Source organism: Ambystoma mexicanum, chromosome 8 (assembly GCF_040938575.1).
Source record: "Ambystoma mexicanum isolate Mex_15411 chromosome 8, UKY_AmexF1_1, whole genome shotgun sequence".
In the NCBI taxonomy this organism is placed as follows: domain Eukaryota; kingdom Metazoa; phylum Chordata; class Amphibia; order Caudata; family Ambystomatidae; genus Ambystoma; species Ambystoma mexicanum.
The window spans coordinates 173,792,649-173,817,304 of NC_090929.1; the positions used below are offsets into that span (position 1 = coordinate 173,792,649).

Here is a 24,656-nt window from a genome sequence, read left to right on the forward strand (position 1 = left end):
GGAGTTAGAGAAAGAAGTGGTGGATTACACTAACAACAACAAGTGGGAAGACACTACCCCTCAGAATTGGTGGGACGCCCTGAAGGCCACGATTAGGGGTAGGATCATTGCAATTAAAGCGAGGAGGGAACGCGAACTGAAGTTAGAGTTACGGTTGGAATCAAGGTTAAATGAGATAATGGCTCGCATGGGCACAGTTAAAAATAAAGGGTGAGGGAGGAGTTTTGCTCACGTCGAAATCTGACATTGAAGCTCAATTTACCAAATTCTACACCACCCTCTATAGTTCAGACTTCCCCGTTAACTCTGATCAGGCTGCCTATTTGCGGGATGTCGACGTCCGACGGTTGTCACGGGACGATAAGGACTCACTGGAGGTTGAAATCACGGCGGATGAGGTGAGGAGAGTTATTATCAACCTTCCATCCGGCAAAGCCCCGGGTCCTGATGGGTTTGTCGTTGAATTTTACAAGACCCACAGGGAACTCCTGATTCCAATCCTTACTAAACTGTTAATTGCATGGGGGCGAAGGGCCTTCTCCCCAATTCTATGAATGAGGCTAAGATAATTTTGATACATAAAAGGGGCAAAGATCCGACAGACTGCGCGTCATACCGCCCTATTGCGTTAATTAACATGGACGCCAAGATTCCCATGAAATCCGGAAACAACCATTGCCAAACAGGAAGGTGTAACTCAGAAAGTTTGTTTGTTTGTTTATTTATTTCTAACGCGCACGAAACCCAAAGGTAACAGGGTGCAGCAATAAGAAGGTGCAAAACTTACAAGGTTACAAAATAGTTCACAGCACAACAAAATGTATTTACAGGTAATATTACAGAGGCAATATAACAGTGTCTCACAGTATACATACAAATGTGCAGGTTATAAGCAAGTTAGGATCCACAATTCACTAGATTACGAAGATGAACTAAGGCAGCCTAGATGAGGAAATTGTTATAGTGTAACTAGTGGTCCGTAGAGTTGAGCAGGTTGATATAGTTCTTTCTAATGTGTAGATATGGTTGGTCTACTCTAAGCTCGTGAGGCAAAGAGTTCCAGAGTTTAGCAGCATTCACAGGAAAACTGGTCCCACCAATCTTGGTAAGTCTAAATCTCTGTACCACAAGGCATTTGGCATTACTAGCTCTGGTCGGTCTGATAGACGTTCTTCTATTTAGTCTGTCTAAAAGGTAGCTGGGGGCAGCGTTGTTTAATGCTTTATGGGTCAGAGAGACCATTTTTAGCAGTATTTTATTGTAGATGGAGAGCCATTTATGTTGGTGTCTGATAGAGGAGATGTGTTCTCTTTTATTTATGCCCAGTGAAGCTCTTAAGGCGTTATTTTGAAGGGTTTGTAGCCTCTGGATAATGGCTTTGTAGCACCACTGTAAAGAGCAATGCAGTAATCCAGCCTAGAGAGTATTAATGCTCTAGCCAATATCATGCAGCTGTAATTAGAAAGGAATGGCTTACCAGCTCTGATAAGCTCACAGGTGTAAGCGGTGGTGGAGGCCAAAGATTTCACTTGTTTATCAAAGGACATAGTTGAGTCAAGGTAAAAGCCAAGGGTTTTTACCTCCTTAGTTACCCTAATGATCTTTCCAGTGATAGTAAATGAGGAATATTCATGGCCTAGTTTGTTGAGGTTAGAGCGGGTACCCAGGATAAAGAGCTGGTCATCCTGTCGAAAAGTCACTTTTTGTTTGGAAAACAGAAGAAATGGAGACAGAAGATAGAACTTGATGATTCCTTACTCGCCTAGCAGAAGTTAACGTCACCAGACATGCCACCTTTAAAAGTAAGGGGTCAAAGAGAACATGACCCACAACCCATCAGAAGGAGTAAAACCAAGTTAACTTCCCAAGATGGAGCCACATATTGGTCAGGGGAAAAGTGTAAACTAAGTCCTTAAAAAATGTGGCATCCACTGAAATAGTGAAGTAAGAGCCTTGCTCTGGGGTTCTCTTTAACAGAGATATTACTACAAGGTAACCGTTTACAGTACTAATTTGCAACCCTTGCACGGCCAGGCTCAAAGAGAAACAGGGCATAACAATGGGTCCAAAAATGTTTCCTCCCAACATTCTTCAACTTTCCTACACTTGCACATGTAGATAGCCTTATTGGCCAGTCGACAGGGAGAGTGCAGCACATCAGAAACCTCATCAGGCAAGTCACAGGGCCTCATTCCGAGTTTGGAGGCAGCCATGGCGCTACAAGCGCCATGGCTGCCTCCAAAACCGGGTCCGGTCTGGTTGAATGAGGACTTACCGGGGCATTCTGACCTGTGCGGACCCGGTAAATCCCCATTCAACCAACCATTCCCCATTCCCATAGGGCTCAATGGGAATGGGGAAGGCGCTAATTACGGGCCTGCAAATAGCGGGCCTGTTATTAGCGCTCTGGTCCCATAGCGGAACCCGCAAAGAACGTGTGGTCAGACCACATGTCCTTTGCGGCTCCCGCTAAGGGACCTCGGAATTGGGCGGTAAGGGTTTAACAGCACCGGTCTCCTTACTGGTGACCGTTAACGCTTACCGCCCAACTCAGAATGAGGCCCACAGTCTCTATACCTTGACCACCACTCAACACCCACACATGTAGACGGAGAGTGAGGGTTCAGGTTGAGCACCTGACCCCTGACTGGGACATCAGATCTGGCCTCAGGAGCAGGCTTTGAGGGCAAATTACTATTTCCAGACGGTCTGAGCAGTGTTGTACTGGGAACCAAAAGAGGCCCTGGAAATAATGTTCAAAGTGGCCCCATATTACACATTTTTAGCAAGACCAACCTTTTTATTATGAGAAACATTTGGAAAGAACATAGGTTACCACACAAAGGAGGCTCAGGGTGCACTGGGCTACCAGGAAATCTCCAGAGCTCCCTATAGGCCATTGCACCCACGCCCAGTGAGTAGAGGCCTATCAGGAGTTTTCTATATGCCAGTCCACCCATGGATCTGAGTACCACGTCTGTCAAGCTCAATCCAGAGCAATCAGGATTATGGTGGGCCTACATCTCTTTAACCTCCTGAGAACCAGTGGCATGACTGGAACCAGCAGGAATGAACACCAGAAGTTGAAGTATTACTCCACCAAGAAAGCACCCTCCAGTGCTCCCCTCGGAGGAAATTACCTCGACCAGAACAACTTGAACTTCTTGTTGTCCCTGGATGCTAAGAGAGCCAAAGGGTGAAGATCTCTGAAAGGACCTGCTCAGAGTGTCTGCCACCACATTTGGCTTCCCAGTCAGGCATGCCGCCTAGGCTTAGACATTGTTCTCTAGTTCCCAGAACTAAAACCGCATTGCGTCTCTGTACAAGGACAGTGACCCAACACCACCTCTCTTGCTGAGGTAACACATTACCACTGTGTTGTGCGTCAGAATCAGGACACATTTCCCCTGTATCGAAGGAAGAAAAGCCACCAGCGTCAGTTTGATCAGCCGCATCTCCACAAGGCACATATGACACATGCACTCTACCAGAGACTAAAGCCCACTCCCCCTGAGATGCCCCACGTGAGCATCCCAGATTTGCAGTGATACATTTGTGACAATTGTGGCCTTCGGCCAAGGCTGCCAAAATGGTTGCCCTGTCCTCACCACTTTCGACATTTGTCCGGATGTATACGAATTGCTCTAATCACAATTGATCACGGGAGAATTGCTTGCAGGAAAATTGATCTAATGTATTAGGTCAATTAGGACATATATGCAGGGGGAAACCCCCCGCAATCCCCCACCCAATCTAAAACCCTCCGCAATCCCCAGCCAATCCCCTTATATTATTTATTATCCCAAACCCTCCCACACATATATAAAAGAACTAAGATACAGGTAAAGGTCAATTGCACAGAAGGTCAATTAGGTCCACTATTATTAGGTCAATTAGGACAAAGGGTCAATTTGAAAAGGTTAATTTGGGTAATACTGAAGTGTCCAGGACTGCGTTGATACAGTGGAGAACCTGTGAAGGTGTCAACTGAATTTTTTAAGCTCTGGGAAAAGCCTAATTTGTCCAGTAGCCAGCAAGTGTCTTCGAGATCCCTTAACACCTGCTCAGGTGAGTGACCGTCATTGGGAAACATGCATTTCCTGCCTGCTAAAATGAGCCGCCACTACTGCTATCAATTTGGTAATATCCTCTCGCGGAGGTCAACCCGAAAGGCAGCACCATGAACACTGCATGAACTGCATGAGATGACTGACCATAATATATTGGTGTGTTTGGCTAGTGTGCAAGAAATATTGATGTTTTCAGGGCCATACTCCCTGACTCAAAGATCTTTTTACATATTGCGTCAATTGTTTTATGGCCCCTATCCAGCAGCAAATTCAGAAGAGAAGACACTGATTTCACTTAACTGTAGCGGCCTGTGCCACCAGGCTCACAGGTGTTGGATGTCTTGATAGAAAGACTGGATCCATAGGCGCCAGCTGATATTTTATCACCAATACTTTATCTACCACCATGGCAAACAAGGCAATTGTCAGAGTGGGATGCGAACGGCAATGGCTGCATTGAAAGGCAGAAACATTTCTTTTTGCAGATCTTTGTTTTACATGTCTCTTAGAGCATACTGGACTAAAGACTTCAAAGGCACGATGAGGCCTAATGTCTCCACCCTCTTCTTTAGTATTTTGCTAAAGGCAGTATTGGGATGACCATAAGGAGAACCCCCACCTGAATTCTTTAAATCCAGATTTAAAATGTATCCAACTCACTCATGTCAGGTTAGGATGCCTGCATCATCCGCAATTAGTTCTGGTAAGGATTGGTGACTTGCAAAAAGAGGGGCTCTAACCCTGCCATCACCTTCCTCATTGAAAATTGATTGAATGGTTTGGAAGTACTGTGCCCTGGTCTTAGGGACATAACTTTCCACCAATTGTGTCTTTCTGGCAACAGCGTTAGCAGCCTCAAGCAAAGCCACTGTCAATGAGTCAACGCTCAACCTCAGAACCCAAAGAATACACCGAGGCTCTGTAGAGCTCTGGAAGATCAAAGCACCAAGCTCTGTGGCATGCGGTTGCTACCCACATGGGTAACTATACCCGTCAGCAAAGGTGCAGTGAGGCCGACATACTTTTTGTTGGAAATAATGCCTTACTACCACGTGAGTCCGAGGATTCCCCACATTCATCCCTCCCTCAGTACCTTTTTTCTTCTTATGAGGACAAGTGGACGAGTGATTCACTTCGAGACATCGTCTCATTCTCATTCCTCTGTTTTTGCTCCTTCCCAGGAGGACGGCACTCCGTATCCATCTTTGAAGACTTCTGTTTAGTTGGGGTGGAAGCCGGACACTTGGAGGTGGGAAGGGCTGAGCCAATTTTGCAGTCCTTTTCCTGAGTGCCCTGGTGTTCATCACCTGGCAGGCGCTGCACTGCACAACATCTTGAACTGCACCAAGGTACCGCATACACATTTTGTGCGGATTGGTCATTACAGTGCCTGCATCTTTTAAACCCCCAAGGTTTAGGGGTGCAGGGCATCATGGCGCAGTAAGAAATTAAATGTAAGCCTCCTAAGAAAATAGCGTGCCGGGTGTGAGGAAAACAGAAACTAGGGCCGTGGGAGAAGAGTGTGCCATGTGTGGGGTTATAGATGAGGACCATCGTAGGTTATAGTGCTAAGCTACACTACTTCCCCTGCTGAAAGTGTCATAGAACAGCTGCCATTGTGGGGTATCCATTAAGAGGAGGAATCTGTCGGAGGGTGGAATACATTAGAAGGTGTACCTTTCTGGGTACAGGAGTAACACAGTACCAGACACCTCAGGTGAGGAGCAAGAATGGGATGTAGTAGGAGGGGAATAAGGAAGATGAAGTGAAGAAGGAAGGCAAAGAAATAGACAGTGAGAGCAAGAAAGTTCCAGAGGGTCAGGTTGGTCCCAGACAAGACCAAACTGGGGGAGGAGAAATAAGACTGGGACAGGGAGATTACAGTCAATTCAGAGAAGAGAAGAGGCCTATAGTAGGTTCAGAATGGACCAAAGACTCTTCTCTACCTCTCCCTGCGAACTGCGACAGTGGGCCCTGCTTGCAGGAATTGGTGCCAGAGTCAATCATGTGGCATGGCACCCAGGAAATCCCACAACTTGCTAAAGGAAAGAAGAGGGTCCAGACTCCTGTGAGCCTGCAACGTCAGAAAAGGGGAGGTGAAGCAAACTGCCTCCCTGGTACTGGACTGATCCGGACATAAGCCCTGTACCTCCAAGGCCAGGCTCCCTGTCCCATTGGGAAGCACATTTCTTTGGAAAGAAGATCATTCTGAATCTTACTGTTTCTCCTGGAGAGATTCAATTTTTTGCGTTGCAGTTGGCCCCTAATAGAACAAATACTTCACAAGCAGTACTTGGCCTTGGCACAAACCTTAATCCCAGGTGTCCTAAATGACAAAACTTGTGCTAGATAGGCTTCCAGAAAAAGTATAATGAGATTCCTCCCTAGTAAACGTTGTCTGAGACCACACACTGCCAGATATATTCAATACTTATTAATTCAATGCAGATACCCATGATGGGAAACTATGAGAACAAGGAAGTAACTTTTCCAAATCATTCTGCTCTCTTTGCAAAGATGTAGCCCCTCTGTTCAACTTTCCCACTCTCTACAAATTGTACTCCCTTTGCTCATACTCAAATACAGTTATTTCCACAAAATACGATTTCAAATGTTGTTGTGCAGATAACAAGTTCTACTCTGGCTTGCTTTGAAATGCCCTTGATTCCTTTGTTTCTACAAAGGTAGACAATGAAAAGATAGAATCTAAAGCATCAAAGAGGTTTTTTAGTAGTCCATATCATCAGAATCTTCAGATATAGAAACAGACAGATCAAAAATGCCAATGCATTTTGGATAAGGAATCCTTTATCAGGGAAAATCTGTCCATACTATAGGACTCCATGAGAGGATTTGCCAGTATAAGCAGCACCGCTAATAACGGTCCCGGTAATAACGGCTGTTTTTTGCCGATGGAGGTCTGATTCACCAACAGCTCTATGCAGGAGGAAAACCAGCTAACCCCCACTGGTAAACTTGTAATTTGCTGGTCCGGGAAAAGTGCCGGTCAACGTTATTACAAGCACTTTTTTTTCCAGACCAGCAAACATAGAATGAGCCCCTTTGTCTTTCAGTGTATTATCATATACATGTAAAATTCTCCACTGCATGTACAAAACACTACATAGAAGTGCTCCCATGTACCTACGTATCTCAGGGATCTAAATAAGGATTTGAAGAGCAGGAGCTAAAAGCAGCTCCTGATAGTGAGCATCTCAAAGTATGCAGGAGCTACTGCTGAGCAACAAGGAGCTGGTACCTTGTTTGCTGCATATATAACTTATACTTGAGATGCCAAACGTACATTTATGTTGCTTGCACATGACACATTGTTATCTTCTGCATGTGTACAGTGGTACATTCTACACTTTCCCAAACACACACAGTTAATGTCATGTAGGTATGTGTGTATGGTACCAGATGGCCTCGCAGTCAAAGGTAGCTTCTGGTAGCTGTTAGTGTCAAGCCAACCAGGCTCTGCTAGGCTATAACCAGGAGCTACACAGCTCCCAGCTGCCAGCAATTTCAAACCCTGTATATGCACAGTGACTCCTCCCCTCACATCCAAACCTCTAAATAATTGCATTATTTCCACATTCAGTCCAAAAGTATGTTTGGTTATTTCCTTTAATAATATTTCCTCGGGTAATGTCTATTTAAGTAAACTATATTTGTCTCCCATTACTGGATATTTGAATCCATTTCAAAACACTAGAACCCGGTTTACTGAAATGTTATACACCTTTTCGATAAGAAAAGGTTCCATTTGGATCCACCGACATATTGCTACAAATATTTACACAAGCCAATAAAAGGGACAGAATTTTCACCCGCTTTATCAAGCAAAAAAGATGTGTGTTCGATGTAAAAGGAGTGAGAAACAGTGATGTGGACAGCAAGTTGCGAAATGTCAATGCTTAACGATGGCGTGGCATTACAACGCCAGACTTTTTGATACATTCTTTGCTAACTAAGCCAATCCCTTCAGGTCTGCACCAGTTTGTAAGCATTGTGCGAGAATGAGCTATTAGAAATTCCTGACCTGAACAGGGTTCGGGGGTCTTCCCGGCATGGCTCTCGGGGGGTCAAAATGGATGACTTTTCGTTCGCGAATCACTTGCAGGCAGCCCTCTGTATCTATCTTGAAAAGCTGAAAAAATAGAGTCCCACACAGGCATATTGGTTTGAATTTTTGTTAAAATATTTGTTCAATTTATACATCAATATCTGTGCATTTAGTTAAACCATTTAAAAGCAACAATTACAAAAATGACCAACTCAAGATATTCATAATTCAAGACCAAAAAGGTATTGATATTTAAGGACATGTGCAGATGGCTAAAGTAACAAGAAATATCCTCACATGAAGCACACAACATGTTACGCATGCTCATAAAAGTGAGATGCATAAACTGAATTCATTTTATAAAGCCAATGCAAAGACCAGCACACACAAACCACTGAGCTAAACTGAACCACCACCTACCATTAAAAACTCCAGGAATAAAAGCAAGACCCTATCCTTCAAAGAACATCTTGCCAACCGCTGATCGCTTCTCTGAGCTCTATTCTCCCCCTCTGGAGTCCCCTTCCTCCTCAGCTCCCTTACACATCCCAGCTCATCTGCTACCCCTGCACCCTGTCCCTGTTGTACTGAGCTCTGTTGCTTCCCAGTTAGGTTCCTGCTGTATAAATCCCATACATACAAAAACAACAAAAGGAAACAATCTGAAAAGAAAATGTTTTGCAAGATATTCTGATAGCACGTTCAATGGCACAAGGCACCAAAAAAGAACATATCATATACATTTTGATCCACAATATATTAAGAACAAAAAGGGTTTACTGTGACACAAAAGACAAACTATTAAATATGTTGTGGTAAATAAATGGAGTTGCTATGGTCAGTTAAATTAACCACATCTTCACAGAAGGCATAAGGGTCATAGCGGAAAATGTTGAAGAGGCAGATGTGCAACATTCTGAGATTAGGCATGACTGCCCACATGCATTTGTATACATTCTGGTGAACGGAATAGAAGAAACAGATCATAGGTTTTAATCTGAGCGTGTCTCTTTCCAAGAAGGAAGGACATTTTGAGAGACAAAATGATGTGAATACTCAGCAAAAGAAGCTATAAAAAAAGATTTTTTTAAAATTGGGTGTACAATCTAAACTGCTTTTTACATTTCCAGTAATCACTTGCAGTAAATATTGTAATCATAATTTGTTTATTTATTGGTGTCCAACAATTCATAATTTAACACAAAAAAAATCACATGATTTGTCGACAATACATACAATACATAAAATAATACAATTAAAATACATATATTGTGTAACAATTGTTAACAAGAAAATGACTTGATTTCCATTAACAAAATCTGCATTTACATCATAAAACCATGAATAATTCTCATAGAGAATAAACAACTCTTAGCGTAGTGTCTGCCAGACAACTATATATCTAATAACCTCTCTTCATCACTAATAAGCGCTACAAAATTCATATTCATTCATAGGTGCAGTGACTAAAAGTGTCATAAATGTTAGAGGCAAGTACTAAAAACATACAACTACGTTGATTGAGTACATAGCATTCTTCCATACATAGTACATTGCTATAATCATTCTTCAGATGCAGTGTTTAGACATGCGTGCCAAAAGTGAATGGACGCAACGTATTCATAGTTGTGTACATAGCGGCTATACAAACATCTATATAGATATATTAAGTTAGGGTATGCTGTCAAGATATGTCTGATTGTTTCAAGATTACCACCAGTATTGCAAATACAGCAGGTTCTTTGATCAGGCGCCAGTTGCCATTGTGTGCCATACGTAGCTCTGACTGGTAACTGATTCAGGCACATAAATAGTCTAAATCTACGTACAGCAGGGGAGGGACATCTTATCAGGTACTGTTGGGGACTGCTATATCTATACATTATCCCTTCAATAAAAGTATGATTGTGCAATTTTTCCATGCATTCGAAGTTATCTGTCCAGTCTTTCATCTTAGATTTATGTATAAAGGCTCTCTTAATCCTCCCATATCCCCCACATTTAGAGCAGGATAGTGACCAGTTCAGTATAGAATAAGACTCCACACATTGCTGGACATATTTTTCGGGGGGGCCATTGCCTGCGCTAGGTTAAGGATTCCTTTACCAATGATCCTAAGCATTGGATTGATGGCAACGGTCTTTCAAGGGGAGCAAGTCTCTTTGATACTGTACTATAGCCCTGATAGAAGTAAGACCACATTCGACCCTAATATATTGAATAGGGCACAACTTGAGGAGATTAACAGGCCGATTCATGGAATAATTAGCGCGGCGCAAGTGGGCAAAAACGTGCGAATCGCAGTGGAATAGCGAAAATCGCAGTGCAAGTGCGAAAATCGCACGAAAAGCAGCGCACATCGATTCATGGAAGGCCGTGCGCGAGAAAACCATCGGATGTGCGATAAAAAAGTGCGCGGCGCACGTGGGCGCACAGGCCATCTAACTGCGTGCGCCAGGTCACAGCGAAAATCGCACATAGCGCGGCGCACGCAACAAAAGTAGGCGGAACACGGGGCGCAACACTCGGAATGGGGAACAACTTGACAAAATGTGGGCGTCACGGGGGAAGTACAGGGTACAAGTGCGCGGAACGCTCACCTACAACACGTATTCATGGAATAGAATAGGGCAAAAAATCGCACGCTCAAACCAGCGCACAGGCACAAACACGACCGCCACAAGAAAGCAGGCGGTAGCGTCTCTGTGCCTGGAACAAATGTGTGCCAAAAGGTGCGCCAACAAATAGCACCTATATACAGCCATGATGAATGTCCTATACTGTGGCCCTCCAGGACAAATGACGTGCAAAGGGGTACCCACAAACACGGACACCCGCTGACAAAAAATACGTGTGCGTGTATACCGGGGTGCGCGGGAAGTCTCACACGCGATTTGGCAGGGTACGTGGATTTCAGGGCTGCGCGGGAAATTGCACACGCGATTTGGCAGGGTACGTGCGCGGGAATTACCACACGCGTTTTGGCTGGGTACGTGGATCTCAGGGGTGCGCGGGAAGTCTCACACGCGATTTGGAAGGGTACGTGGATTTCAGGGGTGCGCGGGAATTTCCACACGCGATTTGGCTGGGTACGTGGATCTCAGGGGTGCGCGGGAAGTCTCACACGCGATTTGGAAGGGTACGTGGATTTCAGGGGTGCGCGGGAAGTTCCACACGCGATTTGGCCGGGTACGTGCGCGGGAATTTGCACACGCGACTTGGCTGGGTACGTGGATCTCAGGGGTGCGCGGGAAGTCCCACACGCGATTTGGCCGGGTACGTGCGCGGGATTTTCCACACGCGATTTGGCTGGGTACGTGTATTTCAGGGGTACGCGGGAAATTCTACACGCGATTTGGCTGTGTGCTCCCAGGTATTTCCTGTACACCCTCCACGGCCCCTGCAGGCAGCCGACACCACAGGGGACTACCCTGCACACCTGCTCATGTCACCCAGCACCCCACCCCCCAGCAGTGCAGGGGCAGCACCACCAGGCCCCCACTCATGTCCCCCTGCACCCCCACACCCCAGAATCCAGGGGCACCCTCCACCAGGCCCCCACTCATGTCTCCCACCACTCCCACCCCCAAGCAGTGCAGGGGCAGCCTCCACCAGGCCCCCACTCATGTCTCCCACCCACCCCCACCCCCCAGCCACCATGGGCAGCCCCCACCAGGCCCCCACTCATGTCTCCCACCACCCCCACCCCCCAGCAGTGCAGGGGCACCCTCCACCAGGCCCCCACTCATGTCCAACTCATGTCTCCCACCACCCCCACCCCCCAGCAGTGTGGGGCACCCTCCACCAGGCCCCCACTCATGTCTCCCACCACCCCCACCCCCCAGCAGTGTGGGGCACCCTCCACCAGGCCCCCACTCATGTCTCCCACCACCCCCACCCCCCAGCAGTGCAGGGGCAGCCTCCACCAGGCCCCCACCCATGTCTCCCACCACCCCCACCCCCCAGCCACCATGGGCAGCCCCCACCAGGCCCCCACTCATGTCTCCCACCACCCCCACCCCCCAGCAGTGCAGGGGCACCCTCCACCAGGCCCCCACTCATCTCCAACTCATGTCTCCCACCACCTCCACCCCGCAGCAGTGTGGGGCACCCTCCACCAGGCCCCCACTCATGTCTCCCACCACCCCCACCCCCCAGCAGTGTGGGGCACCCTCCACCAGGCCCCCACTCATGGCCCCTATCACCCCCACCCCCCAGCATCCAGGGGCACACTCCACCAGGCCCCCACTCATGTCTCCCAGCACCCCCACCCCCCAGCAGTGCAGGGGCAGCACCACCGGGCCCCCACTCATGTCCCCCTGCACCCCCACCCCCCAGCATCCAGGGGCATCCTCCACCAGGCCCCCACTCATGTCTCCCACCACCCCCACCCCCCAGCAGTGTGGGGCACCCTCCACCAGGCCCCCACTCATGTCTCCCACCACCCCCACCCCCCAGCAGTGCTGGGGCAGCCTCCACCAGGCCCCCACTCATGTCTCCCACCACCCCCACCCCCCTGCCACCATGGGCAGCCTCCACCAGGTCCTCACAATCCCCAATCATGTGCGTTATGGTCAGCCTCCACAGCCAAAAAGCCCTACCAAGTAACCCATTCACCCACATGGAAATGGAAATTACATGTTACACCCCCAATGTTCATGAAGCTAATGAACCCATGTCCGTCACACACAATGGTTGCAATTGAATGGGAAAACACCCAACATGACATGCATGAAACCAATGAGATGATACCACACAGTGAAGTATGAAAACAAAATTGTATTAAAAAAAAGAAAGAATGCTAAAGAAATGAAACAAACTACAATGGGAATGAAAAAAAATAAGCTGCATGTCCGTATAAAAAAAAAAAGAACACAAAATCCTAATCCAAAAAAATGTCGTCCAAAGTCAAATGTAAAAAAATATCTATCCAATTAAGAACTATGTAAAAAACTTCCAAGGGTCCATGAGCCCAACTGAACAAAGGAAACCTACAAAAAAACCTAACTAAAATGCAACTATATACAAAAAGTGGAGCAGTGTCCATCGACTCCAAATCATAAGAACAAACAAAGGAAACCTAAAACTAAAGAACTATATACAAAGGCGGCGGGCAAGTCCAGCGGCTCACTCCGTGGTGTTCCGGGCCAGGGCATCATCGAACTCCTGTTCGATGTCCCGGAGGCGGTCCAGTTCCATGGCCCCGAGGGTCCGCAGGGACGACGCCGTGTCCTCCTCCAACCCCCTGCGGATTGCCTCGAGGCACTCGGCCCGCCTCAGGGCCCTCCGCATGGAGTTCTCCACCCTGACCATTGTGAGCCGCGCCTCTTCCGCCCGCCGCCGCTGCGCACCTATGGCGTGGCCCAACCGCTGCCACACGGAAGACACTCTCTGTCCTGGGTCCTCCTGCCCTCCGGCCGATGCCTGCCCCTCCGATGTCGAAGGCCCCGAGCCTTCATGGCTCCCACCATGTTGCTGCTGCTGCTCTCCCTCTGCCCGTGCACTGCCTCCTGCTGCCTGCACATCCTCCGCCGGCTGGGGTGCAGTTGTTGATGTGGCCACCCCTGCTGGACGTCCGACTCCCGACTGTGGCAGGGATGCCTCCTCCACCAGCCTGGCCGCACTGTCAGAGGCAGCTCCACAGGGCACCCAGGTGACTGATGGGTGGGAAGATGGCACAGAGGACGACTGGCGCGTAGGGGGTCCAGTTGAGGAGGGGGTCGGAGCAAGCCCCATCAGACGGAGGAATCCAGCCTGGGTGACCTGTCCCAGCAGGCTGACGTGGTCAATGAGCCATTCGAGATGACGTGCAGTCTCTCCATGAAAAGACTGCAGGTCACCTCGCATGGCCCGTTGACGCAACACCACACCAGCCAGGACAGGCTCAACCCGGACCTGGATAGCCACGTCCGCAGGCAGAGGAAGGCCAGTTGACGTCAGCTCATCCCCTGCCTGAAAACGGGTCTGGACGTAGGCATCCCTGCTGGTGCAAGATGATGCAGGGACAGGATCGGGGACAGGATTACACACAGGCACCTCCGCGGCGGCCTGTGCTGCCTCCTGTCCCTGGTCCTGCACTGCACCACTAGCACCAGGGGGATCCCCACCTCCAGACCCCGTCTCTGGTGCTTGCACGGCCTCCTCCTCCACCAAACCCCCCACCAACCTGGATGACTCCGTGCCATCTTCCCCTGTTGGGCCCTGTGGGGTCCCAGCTGCCCCTTCTGCTGCCGAGGAGTCCAACTCCAACCTCCGCCTCTTGGACCTCCCCCCGGCAGCTGCGGCCTGGGACGCGGCACCGGACTCCTCACTCCCCGACGAGATGACAACACGGGAGGGGAGCCGGGCCTTGCGTCTCTGGCTGGCGGTGGGATCCCTGCCGCTGTGCTCCACAGCACCTTCTCCGCCCTCTTCATCAGTTGACGCTGCAGACAGGGAGAAACAAAACACAGGCATCAGGGCACTGTACAATGGACACATACACACATGACAGTTGCACATGAGTGGCATTGGCAAACCTCAGACATGTCATCACAATCCCCAACACACATGTCATTGCAACTCGCACACGAGCCATACCACAGCCATATCGCAACTGCCACCACCATCCCTACACATACAACAGCATGAGCAGCCAAAGGTGAGCCAGACATCACATGCAACACAGGAAGTGCACCACACATGTACACACACCACCACACTTGCATGCATGTGTACACCTCTGACAAGTGTCGCACTGTTCAGACGGGCATCCATGTCACATCTGCCAATCAGGCTTCCACATACCGCTGTAACATGCATCCATGTTGCATCACTGTTGCACCCTTGTCAAATACACACACATGCACATGTACACAGTGCTCATACATGCAGCCGAAAACAACATACATGCGTGACATCACGGACATGTCTACTTACATACACATTCATCCAAACATGTGTGCCCACACAACTGCATTTGGCATGCAAGCCTACACACACAAGCACCATCCATGTCTCATACATTACAGCCCTCGCATGTGTCAGCCCCCCGGCCCTGTACACCCCCACCCATACTCGACCCCATACAAACAGATGTGCAACCTGCACACTACCGAATAATCACCACACGCACTGCTCACAATCAGGATGCATGTACACTCACTGCTCGACTCTAGACGGGTCTGCTTCTCTAGGACCGGGACGTGGAGCGCTGGGGATATGTGTTCCAGGACCCTCATCTGTTCTTCCGACAAGTGGCCCCGGCGCCCCTTGGCATCCGCTGCCTTCAAGAGGCGCCGGGCCTTGTTCAGGGTCCTGGACCTGAGTCCTCCCATCGCTTCCTGACATGTTGTAAGTCGCGGACTGCCACCCCCTCCGCGTTGATGGCAGTCACGATGTCAGTCCAGATCCGAGTCCGTCCTTCCTTGTCGGCGCGGGAACTTCCGAAGAGGGCATCATACTGCCCCAGGACTTGCTCCACCAGGACACCAACTTCGGTGGCACTGAAGCTGGTGCCCCTCTGCCTCTCTGGCCGGGGGTTGTCAGTGGTCACAGATGGTGTTTGCCCCGACATGACAACCCCAGAGGCAGGAGTGGGTGGGCAACTGGGTCCTGGGGCTGGGCTGTGGAGCGATGGAATCCCAGTCGGGAGTCTTCGGTTCCAGCAGGGGTGGTCACAGCAACAGCACCCCTGGCTGATGTGCAGGCAGCAAATGGCAGTGCACGTGGGCAGCAGGCAGTCAGGCAGCAGCAGATGGCAGGTGGGAGCGTGCTCGGGGCTCTGGGGGGCAGTAGTTCGGCCTTCTGGGCAGGAGCGTGGTCTTCCGTGTGCATACGCGTGGCCAGCTTGATACGGAGTGATTTGGCACGTGAAAAGTCTGCACGTCAGCGTGAAATTCGAGGAAAGGCCCTTAGCGCGTAAGCGCGTCAGCACGCATACGCGATTCTATTGGACCAAAGGCCCTCAGCGCGTAAGCGCGTCTGTGACGTGACCCGCACGGGTGTTTCCCACACAGCACGTGATGAGAGCACACGTGGAAAGACTGCAAGTCAGAGTGTCATCGCGTGTCATTGGACAGCACGTCAGAGTGTCATCGCGTGTAATTGGACAAAAGTGCGCGTACACGCGATTGGCCTATGTATGTGTATATCAGGGGTGCGCGGGCACTTACACACGCAAGTACGTCAGCGCACCTGTATCCCGGGGTGCGCGGGAATTTCCACACGCTATTGGACGGGGTACTGGATTTCAGGGGTGCGCGGGTCACACGCTTGCCTACAACACGCGCAACGCATAAATTTGCGCGCTAACAAAATAACAAGCTCAGACCCAGGATGAACATACCGTTCCTAGCAGCAGTGGGCGTGGGCTACCAAAGGAGGAGGAGGAGGATAGTCAGGGCCAAAATATTCACACCCAGAACCAGCCTTTTCGGGATGCCTGATGACCAGGTGCATGGGAGGTACAGGTTTCCACCACACATTATACTGGACCTGGTGAGTGAGTGGGAGGATGACCTCACATCACCCACCCTGTGCTCCCAACCACTCAGCTCCCTGGAGAAGGTCCTCAATGTACTGCACTTCTTAGCCACTGGATCATTTCAGCGGACAAGTGCCATTGTGGGTGGGGTATCACAGGCCACCCAGTCACGCTGCCTACACCAGGTCTTGAACATCATCACTGCACGCCCATCAGTCCGCAGGCACATATACCTGCCCAGAACACCTGCAGAAAGGCATGCTGCCGCCCTGGATTTTTACGGTGTGGCACGATTCCCCAAAGTGCTAGGTGCCATCGACTGCACCCATGTGGCTCTACGTCCCCCCAGGGCATCAGAGCACATCTATAGGAACCGCAAGCACTGGCATTCCATCAACGTGCAGGTAGTATGTAATGCCAAGGGAATCATCACCTCAGTATATGCCAACTATCCCGGGTCCACCCACGACAGCTTCATTTACTGAATGTCCACCCTAAGCCGGGACCTAGAAGCTGGGCGGCATGGCGATACATGGCTGCTTGGTGAGTATGAATGCCACTGCACATGCATGCATGTCAGATACTGAGCAAGGTCACAACCCCACCAATGATACCAATCACCACCTCCACAGGGGACAGTGCCTACCCTCTCAGCCCCCACATGATGACGCCAATTCTTAACCCCACCACGCCACCGCAGGTAAGATATAACACAGCCCACATTACAACCCGGGGCATAGTGGAGCGCACATTCGGAGTGCTAAAGTCACGCTTTCGCTCCCTTGACCGTTCTGGCGGGCAGCTGTTGTACGCTCCCCCAGTAGTGTGCAGGATCATAGTGGCAGCATGTGTCCTGCACAACGTTGCAACATGCCGGGGCCTGGCCGTGGACATGGTGGTGGCCCCACATCCCCAACCACATGCACAGCCGCTGCGCATGGGAGGGGAAAGGGCACGGGGGGAGGCAGCCCGTACACAGCTAGTGGCTACTTACTTCACATAGAAATCACACCCCTGTGGAGTGCACACTGCCCTGGCACATTCCATCTGACAATCAATGATGACTCAACCTGACACTGATCCTGAATGTCTGGAGAATCAACCGTGAAAACCATATCAGCCTGAGATTGTTCACCTAGAAGTGTTACAATGTGTGCATCCCTACCCACACAGACACCACCAATGCAGTTTTGTGAAGAAACACATTCAAGCAGCTAAAATGAATACCCACTTGCAAAATGCAACAAGAGGACAGTGCCATGTCAGCCAACCCATCCCCAGCACCGCCACAGGACACACCGTGCCATGTCATGCTATTTGCAGGTAAACAAAGTAATCCCCACAACATGACACTAGTGTCACAATGTACAGTGTCCCTAATTGAAACTTGCAACACCTGAAATGCTCACAGTAATGTAGGACCAACAACAAACTTGAGCAGGTACTACCATTAACATGACATCACAAATGTTATGAATTAGTAGTCTCACCACCTGGAAATGCCTGCACTCCCACCACTACCAACTGTGCAGTGTTGGCGCCATGTAGAGTTGTAGGTGCACTGCTGCCAACATGGACCCCATCTCCAAACTAGAGGGCCTTGTGTAGACATGAGGAAGGGACCTGCAAATTGGGAGGTAGACACAGATGATGAGTTACACATCAATGCAACATGCAGTGTACAACACAACAGCAATATGCACTAGGAATGTATACACAGTATTGACTAGACTACCCACACATGTAGTGGGAGTCCAATGTCACCATGTACGTCAATGTCACTTGGGCACACCCTTTGCAAGCCCATGGAAACGGGAAGCAGTAGGGGTGTGTGTGACTCAAACCCAAGCATCTGAACCAAATACATGACAAGCCTGCATGTGCCCAGCCACAATGCAGCGTATGCCCACAGGAACCACGGAAGGCAACAAATTGTCCCAAAAAAATTGGGAAAAAAATAATTAAAAATAAACAAAAATAAAAATAAAAAAAAATCAAAAATGGCCATTGATGGGCCCAGGGGGGTTTGGGAGGCCACCCAGGAGGTCCGAAGACAGGGTGCACACCAAAACCCACCTGTGTGGATCCTGGGAATAAAAAACACCTCCATGGGCTCATGGCCCACACGGCTACCCTATTGTGGGAGTATCACTGCTGTCGCTATTATCACCCTGTGCAGCTGCATCCGGAGGTGGTTGCACCATGGGAGGCAGCCCACGCAAGGCCCTAGTCTGCTCCTCCATGGCTGCAAGCATGCGGGTGTGGTAGGTCTGGTTCTGGAGGATGAGTGTGCGGAGGTCCCCATGCAACAACTCACGGGATGCCCGGACCTCCGCCCTCGTTGCCTGCATCTCAGCTGAGAGCGTACGGGTGAGACGCTCCAGCTGCTGTTCTGTCCTTTGGTGTGTTGAAGCCTCAAGCTCAACAAGAGTCGTCCTGAGGTGAAGGAGCTCCTGCCTCAGGGCTTCCCTGTGGCCCTGGGACTCTATGGAGATGGCCTCCTGCAGAGTCGCCAGTGCCGCCCGCCTGTCCCTGTTGGACGCCAACATGTCCTCCCTGTGTGACTGGCAGATGGAGTCGGTTGCCTGCTGTAGTCGCTCCATCAGCCTTTCAGGGGGGACAATGGAAGTGGCCACCCTATCCATGGCCTGAGCCATCATCTCGGATGATGCTGCCTGTTGGGTTGCCATACCGTAAATGGATTGCTCCCATGCGGTATTGCCAGGTGGCGTACGGCCACCACGTCGGCGGGCACCACACCTGTCTGGGGCAAGGCGAACTGTGCCTTGCTGTGCCGGCACTGCCTGAGGCTGCAGGACTGCATTCCCCCTCTGATCGGCTGGCCCAGGAACAGGATCAGATGTCGCGGAGTGTGACCCTGCATCCGTAACCACCAAAGGCGTAGCTGCCAACACCGACATCCCCATTGAGGGTTCTGACCCTGGTGCAGGTGGGTGGGACAGAACAGTATCCCTCCCTGGAACACTCACCTGCGACGGCACGTAGGTCTCATCATCCGAATCAACACCTGAGTACAGCTCGGGGGAGGTGCAGCCAGAGACACCCCTTGAGAGCACGACCTGCAGCACTTGTGGGTTCTCACCCACCACCACACCACGTCCCTCACTGGTGGTTGGTCGGCCCTCGGACCCCTCCTGGGTCTGCACCATCTCCACAACCCCAGCAGTATCAGGTTCGTCTTCCCCTGCAAAGACATAAAAACAAAGAAATGGAAACAGGCATTAGCACCATGGCACACAATGAGGGCTGTGAAGCAACAGAACCAGTACTTGATTGACACATGTCCCACATGACTAAAACCCTCCCATGCATGCACCCTCACTGCATATGAAGGGCAGGCAAATGGCACACACTGATGACACCAAGATGGAAGATGAACACATTTTCTGCATGCTGCCTGGCAGTGGCATCACACATTGGCCTGTGATTGCCAGGTGAAACACACATGCCATCACACAGATGGCATGTACCATTGCTATTGAGTGAAGATGGAGAGGAGGGCAGCACCTATTCATTCAGTCCAGTTCCCGCATGTAATAGCTTTTCTAATTCAAACAGGTCAGATTTTTCACCTGGAGCTGCCAGTCCAAAATGGTCCAATTGCACAGGGACATGTGTGAACAAATGATATCCAGGTAACAAAGTCACTCCACTTTACCATAGCCATGTCAGACATGTGAATAGAGGACTGCGAAATGCCTAGTAAAAGTGGTGGAATGCAAACAATCTGACTGAATGAACAGTGAAAAATGAGCAACAATGTTGTGCGAAGGTGACACTTCAAGGGCAACTGGCGTGCAGTTGGGCTAGATGTCTACTGTTGGCAGAAGGGATACTGCTATGGCCAAATGCAGCTGCGCAGGATGTATTGCATGAAGCACATGGCTGACCCATACGACTCAGGCGCACACACTCTCACCTGGCACACAAACAGAAGCCCTCACACACACCATGCACATGGATGACACACACATGCATGTGCACTCACCGGACAATGCCTCGTAATCAGGCAGATCTCCTACGCCTTGGATCTGTTCCTCCGTGACGTAGGTCCCAGCGACTGACTCATGTTGAGTGAGTTCCATGTCTACTACTGGAGACCCACCTCCAGTCACTAGAGTTGCGGCATGACTTGAGGCCAGCTTACTCTTTGCCCTGCGCTTTAGGTCATTCCAGCGCTTATAGCAATCATTGGCTGTGCGCCTCACGATTCCAAGGGCACTTACGATGTCCGCAACGGTCTGCCAGTGTGCCTGGCGTTGTGCAGGTGTGGTCTTGGATCCTGCAACAATGACCATCTCGTTATCATGTGCGGACACATACTCGACAAGTGCATTCAGTTCGTCATCCGTGAAGCTGGGCTTCCTCGACGGGCCGGACTGTGTAGCCGTGTCTGGGGCATCAGCCTGTGCCGGACGAGCACTCTTCCTCTTCCGCTTGGAAGGTGGTGGTGATCCCGAGTGTCCTGCGCCGCTCTGGACACTAGGGGCAGGAGCCCTGGTGGACTCTGTATCAGGAGTGTGGGATTGCACACTCAGCATGGAAGTTGGTGCAGGCATTGGCTCAAGTGTAATGGTGTCAGGGGGAATGTCAGCAGGATGGACTAGGACCGACACTGTCCTGGCTGGGTGTGTGAGAGCTGGGGTGGATGGAGCCGCAGCTGCCCCTGCAGCCTCTCCGCCCTGCCTACTTGGGGCAGCAGATGACCTTGCTGCCCCAGATGCACGTGGCATGATGACATCAACGTGCACCAGCGCACGTGTCATAGGCCTGCTGACCTGGAAGTCAGCCATGGAGTCAGCCAGGTCTGGTGCCACAATGGGCTGGTCCAACAAGGGCTGAGCATGGATGGTGTCAGCCACATCAGCCTCAACGGGAGGGGGGGGATTATGGGTGCCCTTGACTGGTCCTCCACACATGGGGGGACAGGCTCACCCTGCAAGTAACGACCACGTCCCCTACCGGATCCACCACGGCCACCACTTGTGGCTCTTCCACCTTTGCCACCCTTACGGAATCCTCGCCTCCCAGCCATGGCACTGATGTTAATGTGCGTATGGGAGTGGCTGTAAACTATTGTCCTGGGCAATTGGGGGTCAAAGGGGTTGGGTACCAGATGGTAATTGTACCCTAGTGCTCTTGCAAAGCTGAATGTAACCCCTGGGGAAAGATGACGGGTCACGCTACGCACAGGAGCCCCAAAAAAGGGAGATGACGTGCACGCAACCCCTCCTAGACAACGTGTGCAGAAAGAAAAACCTGCACTACGCTGTGGCACCCAGTAACACAAGAATGAACGTATGCGTGTCACACGCAGCCTAGAATGACCTCTGAAGGGATAGGCTACACACGGGGCAAGCACAGATGTTAGATACGTGCGTGACTCACCGTCTGCCAGGTAAAAGAGCGTGAAAAAGGAGCGCGTTTGGTTGGCAACACCCCCGCCAAAAGAAGATTTGTACGCTGTCTGAGGAGACAGGACAACAGTAGAAGGGAACACTGTTTGAGGGAACAGGCCCAGGTAAACCAGTAAAAGAGAAAAGAGAGAACAAGCTGTCAGAGGTAACAGGGAATACGAACTTGAAACGCCGTGAAGTAAATCGCGCGTGAAACGACAAGAAGTACAGAATTCACCCACTCGCTCTCCACGAAAAGCACATACAAGGAAATGGTGTTCTACACGTACCTTTTATACAGGCCCACACGTCCAGCGTCACTTACGCGGCGTGTACGCGCTAGGGCCATTTCCACCAATTACACACTTTGTCACTTCTGCGTGTAGGGCCATTTCCACCAATTACACGCTTTGTCACTTCTGCGTGTAGGGCCATTTCCACCAATTACACGCTTTGTCACTTCTGCGTGTAGGGCCATTTCCACCAATTACACGCTTTGTCACTTCTGCGTGTAGGGCCATTTCCACCAATTACACGCTTTGTCACTTCTGCGTGTAGGGCCATTTCCACCAATTACACGCTTTGTCACTGCCGCGTGTACGCGCTAGGCCCATTCCCACCAATTACACGCTTTGACACTCGGACGTGTCTTTCATTTTTTTCACACGCAACATTTTCATACGTGTGCCCAATTCAACGTGCACGTGACTTCATAGACGCGCATACGCTGGCGACGCGTTTACGCGCTAAGGGCCTTTCCTCGAATTACACGCAGACGTGTTGGATTTTTCACGTGCCAAATCACTCCGTATAAAGCTGGCCACGCGTAAGCACACGGAAGACCACGCTCCTGCCCAGAAGGCCGAACTACTGCCCCCCAGAGCCCCGAGCACACTCACACCTGCCATCTGCTGCTGCCTGACTGCCTGCTGCCCACGTGCACTGCCATTTGCTGCCTGCACATCAGCCAGGGGTGCTGTTGCTGTGACCACCCCTGCTGGAACCGAAGACTCCCGACTGGGATTTCATCGCTCCACAGCCCAGCCCCAGGACCCAGTTGCCCACCCACTCCTGCCTCTGGGGTTGTCATGTCGGGGCAAACACCATCTGTGACCACTGACAACCCCCGGCCAGAGAGGCAGAGGGGCACCAGCTTCAGTGCCACCGAAGTTGGTGTCCTGGTGGAGCAAGTCCTGGGGCAGTATGATGCCCTCTTCGGAAGTTCCCGCGCCGACAAGGAAGGACGGACTCGGATCTGGACTGACATCGTGACTGCCATCAACGCGGAGGGGGTGGCAGTCCGCGACTTACAACATGTCAGGAAGCGCTGGGAGGACTTCAGGTCCAGGACCCTGAACAAGGCCCGGCGCCTCTTGAAGGCAGCGGATGCCAAGGGGTGCCGGGGCCACTTGTCGGAAGAACAGATGAGGGTCCTGGAACGCATATCCCCAGCGCTCCACGTCCAGGTCCTAGAGAAGCAGACCCGTCTGGAGTCGAGCGGTGAGTGTACATGCATCCTGATTGTGAGCAGTGCGTGTGGTGATTATTCGGTAGTGTGCAGGTTGCACATCTGTTTGTATGGGGTCGAGTATGGGTGGGGGTGTACAGGGCCGTGGGGCTGACACATGCGAGGGCTGTAATGTGTGAGACATGGATGGTGCTTGTGTGTGTAGGCTTGCATGCCAAATGCAGTTGTGTGGGCACACATGTTTGGATGAATGTGTATGTAAGTAGACATGTCCGTGATGTCACGCATGTATGTTGTTTTCGGCTGCATGTATGAGCACTGTGTACATGTGCATGTGTGTGTATTTGACAAGGGTGCAACAGTGATGCAACATGGATGCATGTGACAGCGGTATGTGGAAGCCTGATTGGCAGTTGTGACATGGATGCCCGTCTGAACAGTGCGACACTTGTCAGAGGTGTACACATGCATGCAAGTGTGGTGGTGTGTGTACATGTGTGGTGCACTTCCTGTGTTGCATGTGATGTCTGGCTCACCTTTGGCTGCTCATGCTGTTGTATGTGTAGGGATGGTGGTGGCAGTTGCGATATGGCTGTGGTATGGCTCATGTGTGCGAGTTGCAATGACATGTGTGTTGGGGATTGTGATGACATGTCTGAGGTTTGCCAATGCCACTCATGTGCAACTGTCATGTGTCCATTGTACAGTGCCCTGATGCCTGTGTTTTGTTTCTCCCTGTCTGCAGCGTCAACTGATGAAGAGGGCGGAGAAGGTGCTGTGGAGCACAGCGGCAGGGATCCCACCGCCAGCCGGAGACGCAAGGCCCGGCTCCCCTCCCGTGTTGTCATCTTGTCGGGGAGTGAGGAGTCTGGTGCCGCGTCCCAGGCCGCAGCTGCCGGGGGGAGGTCCAAGAGGCGGAGGTTGGAGTTGGACTCCTCGGCAGCAGAAGGGGCAGCTGGGACCCCACAGGGGAAGATGGCACGGAGTCATCCAGGTTGGTGGGGGGTTTGGTGGAGGAGGAGGCCGTGCAAGCACCAGAGACGGGGTCTGGAGGTGGGGATCCCACTGGTGCTAGTGGTGCAGTGCAGGACCAGGGACAGGAGGCAGCACAGGCCGCCGCGGAGGTGCCTGTGTGCAATCCTGTCCCCGATCCTGTCCCTGAATCATCTTG

At 50.9% G+C, this 24,656-nt stretch overlaps 1 protein-coding gene across 1 annotated transcript in view; it reads right to left on the reverse strand.

Moving 5' to 3' along the window:
- Positions 1–24,656, reverse strand: part of SNAPC4 (small nuclear RNA activating complex polypeptide 4) — a 676,731-nt gene that overhangs the window by 126,094 nt on the left and 525,981 nt on the right. The window contains exon 20 of the mRNA XM_069609574.1: positions 8,113–8,220. Coding sequence (XP_069465675.1) covers positions 8,113–8,220 — 108 coding nt within the window. The remainder of the gene's footprint in view (positions 1–8,112; positions 8,221–24,656) is intronic.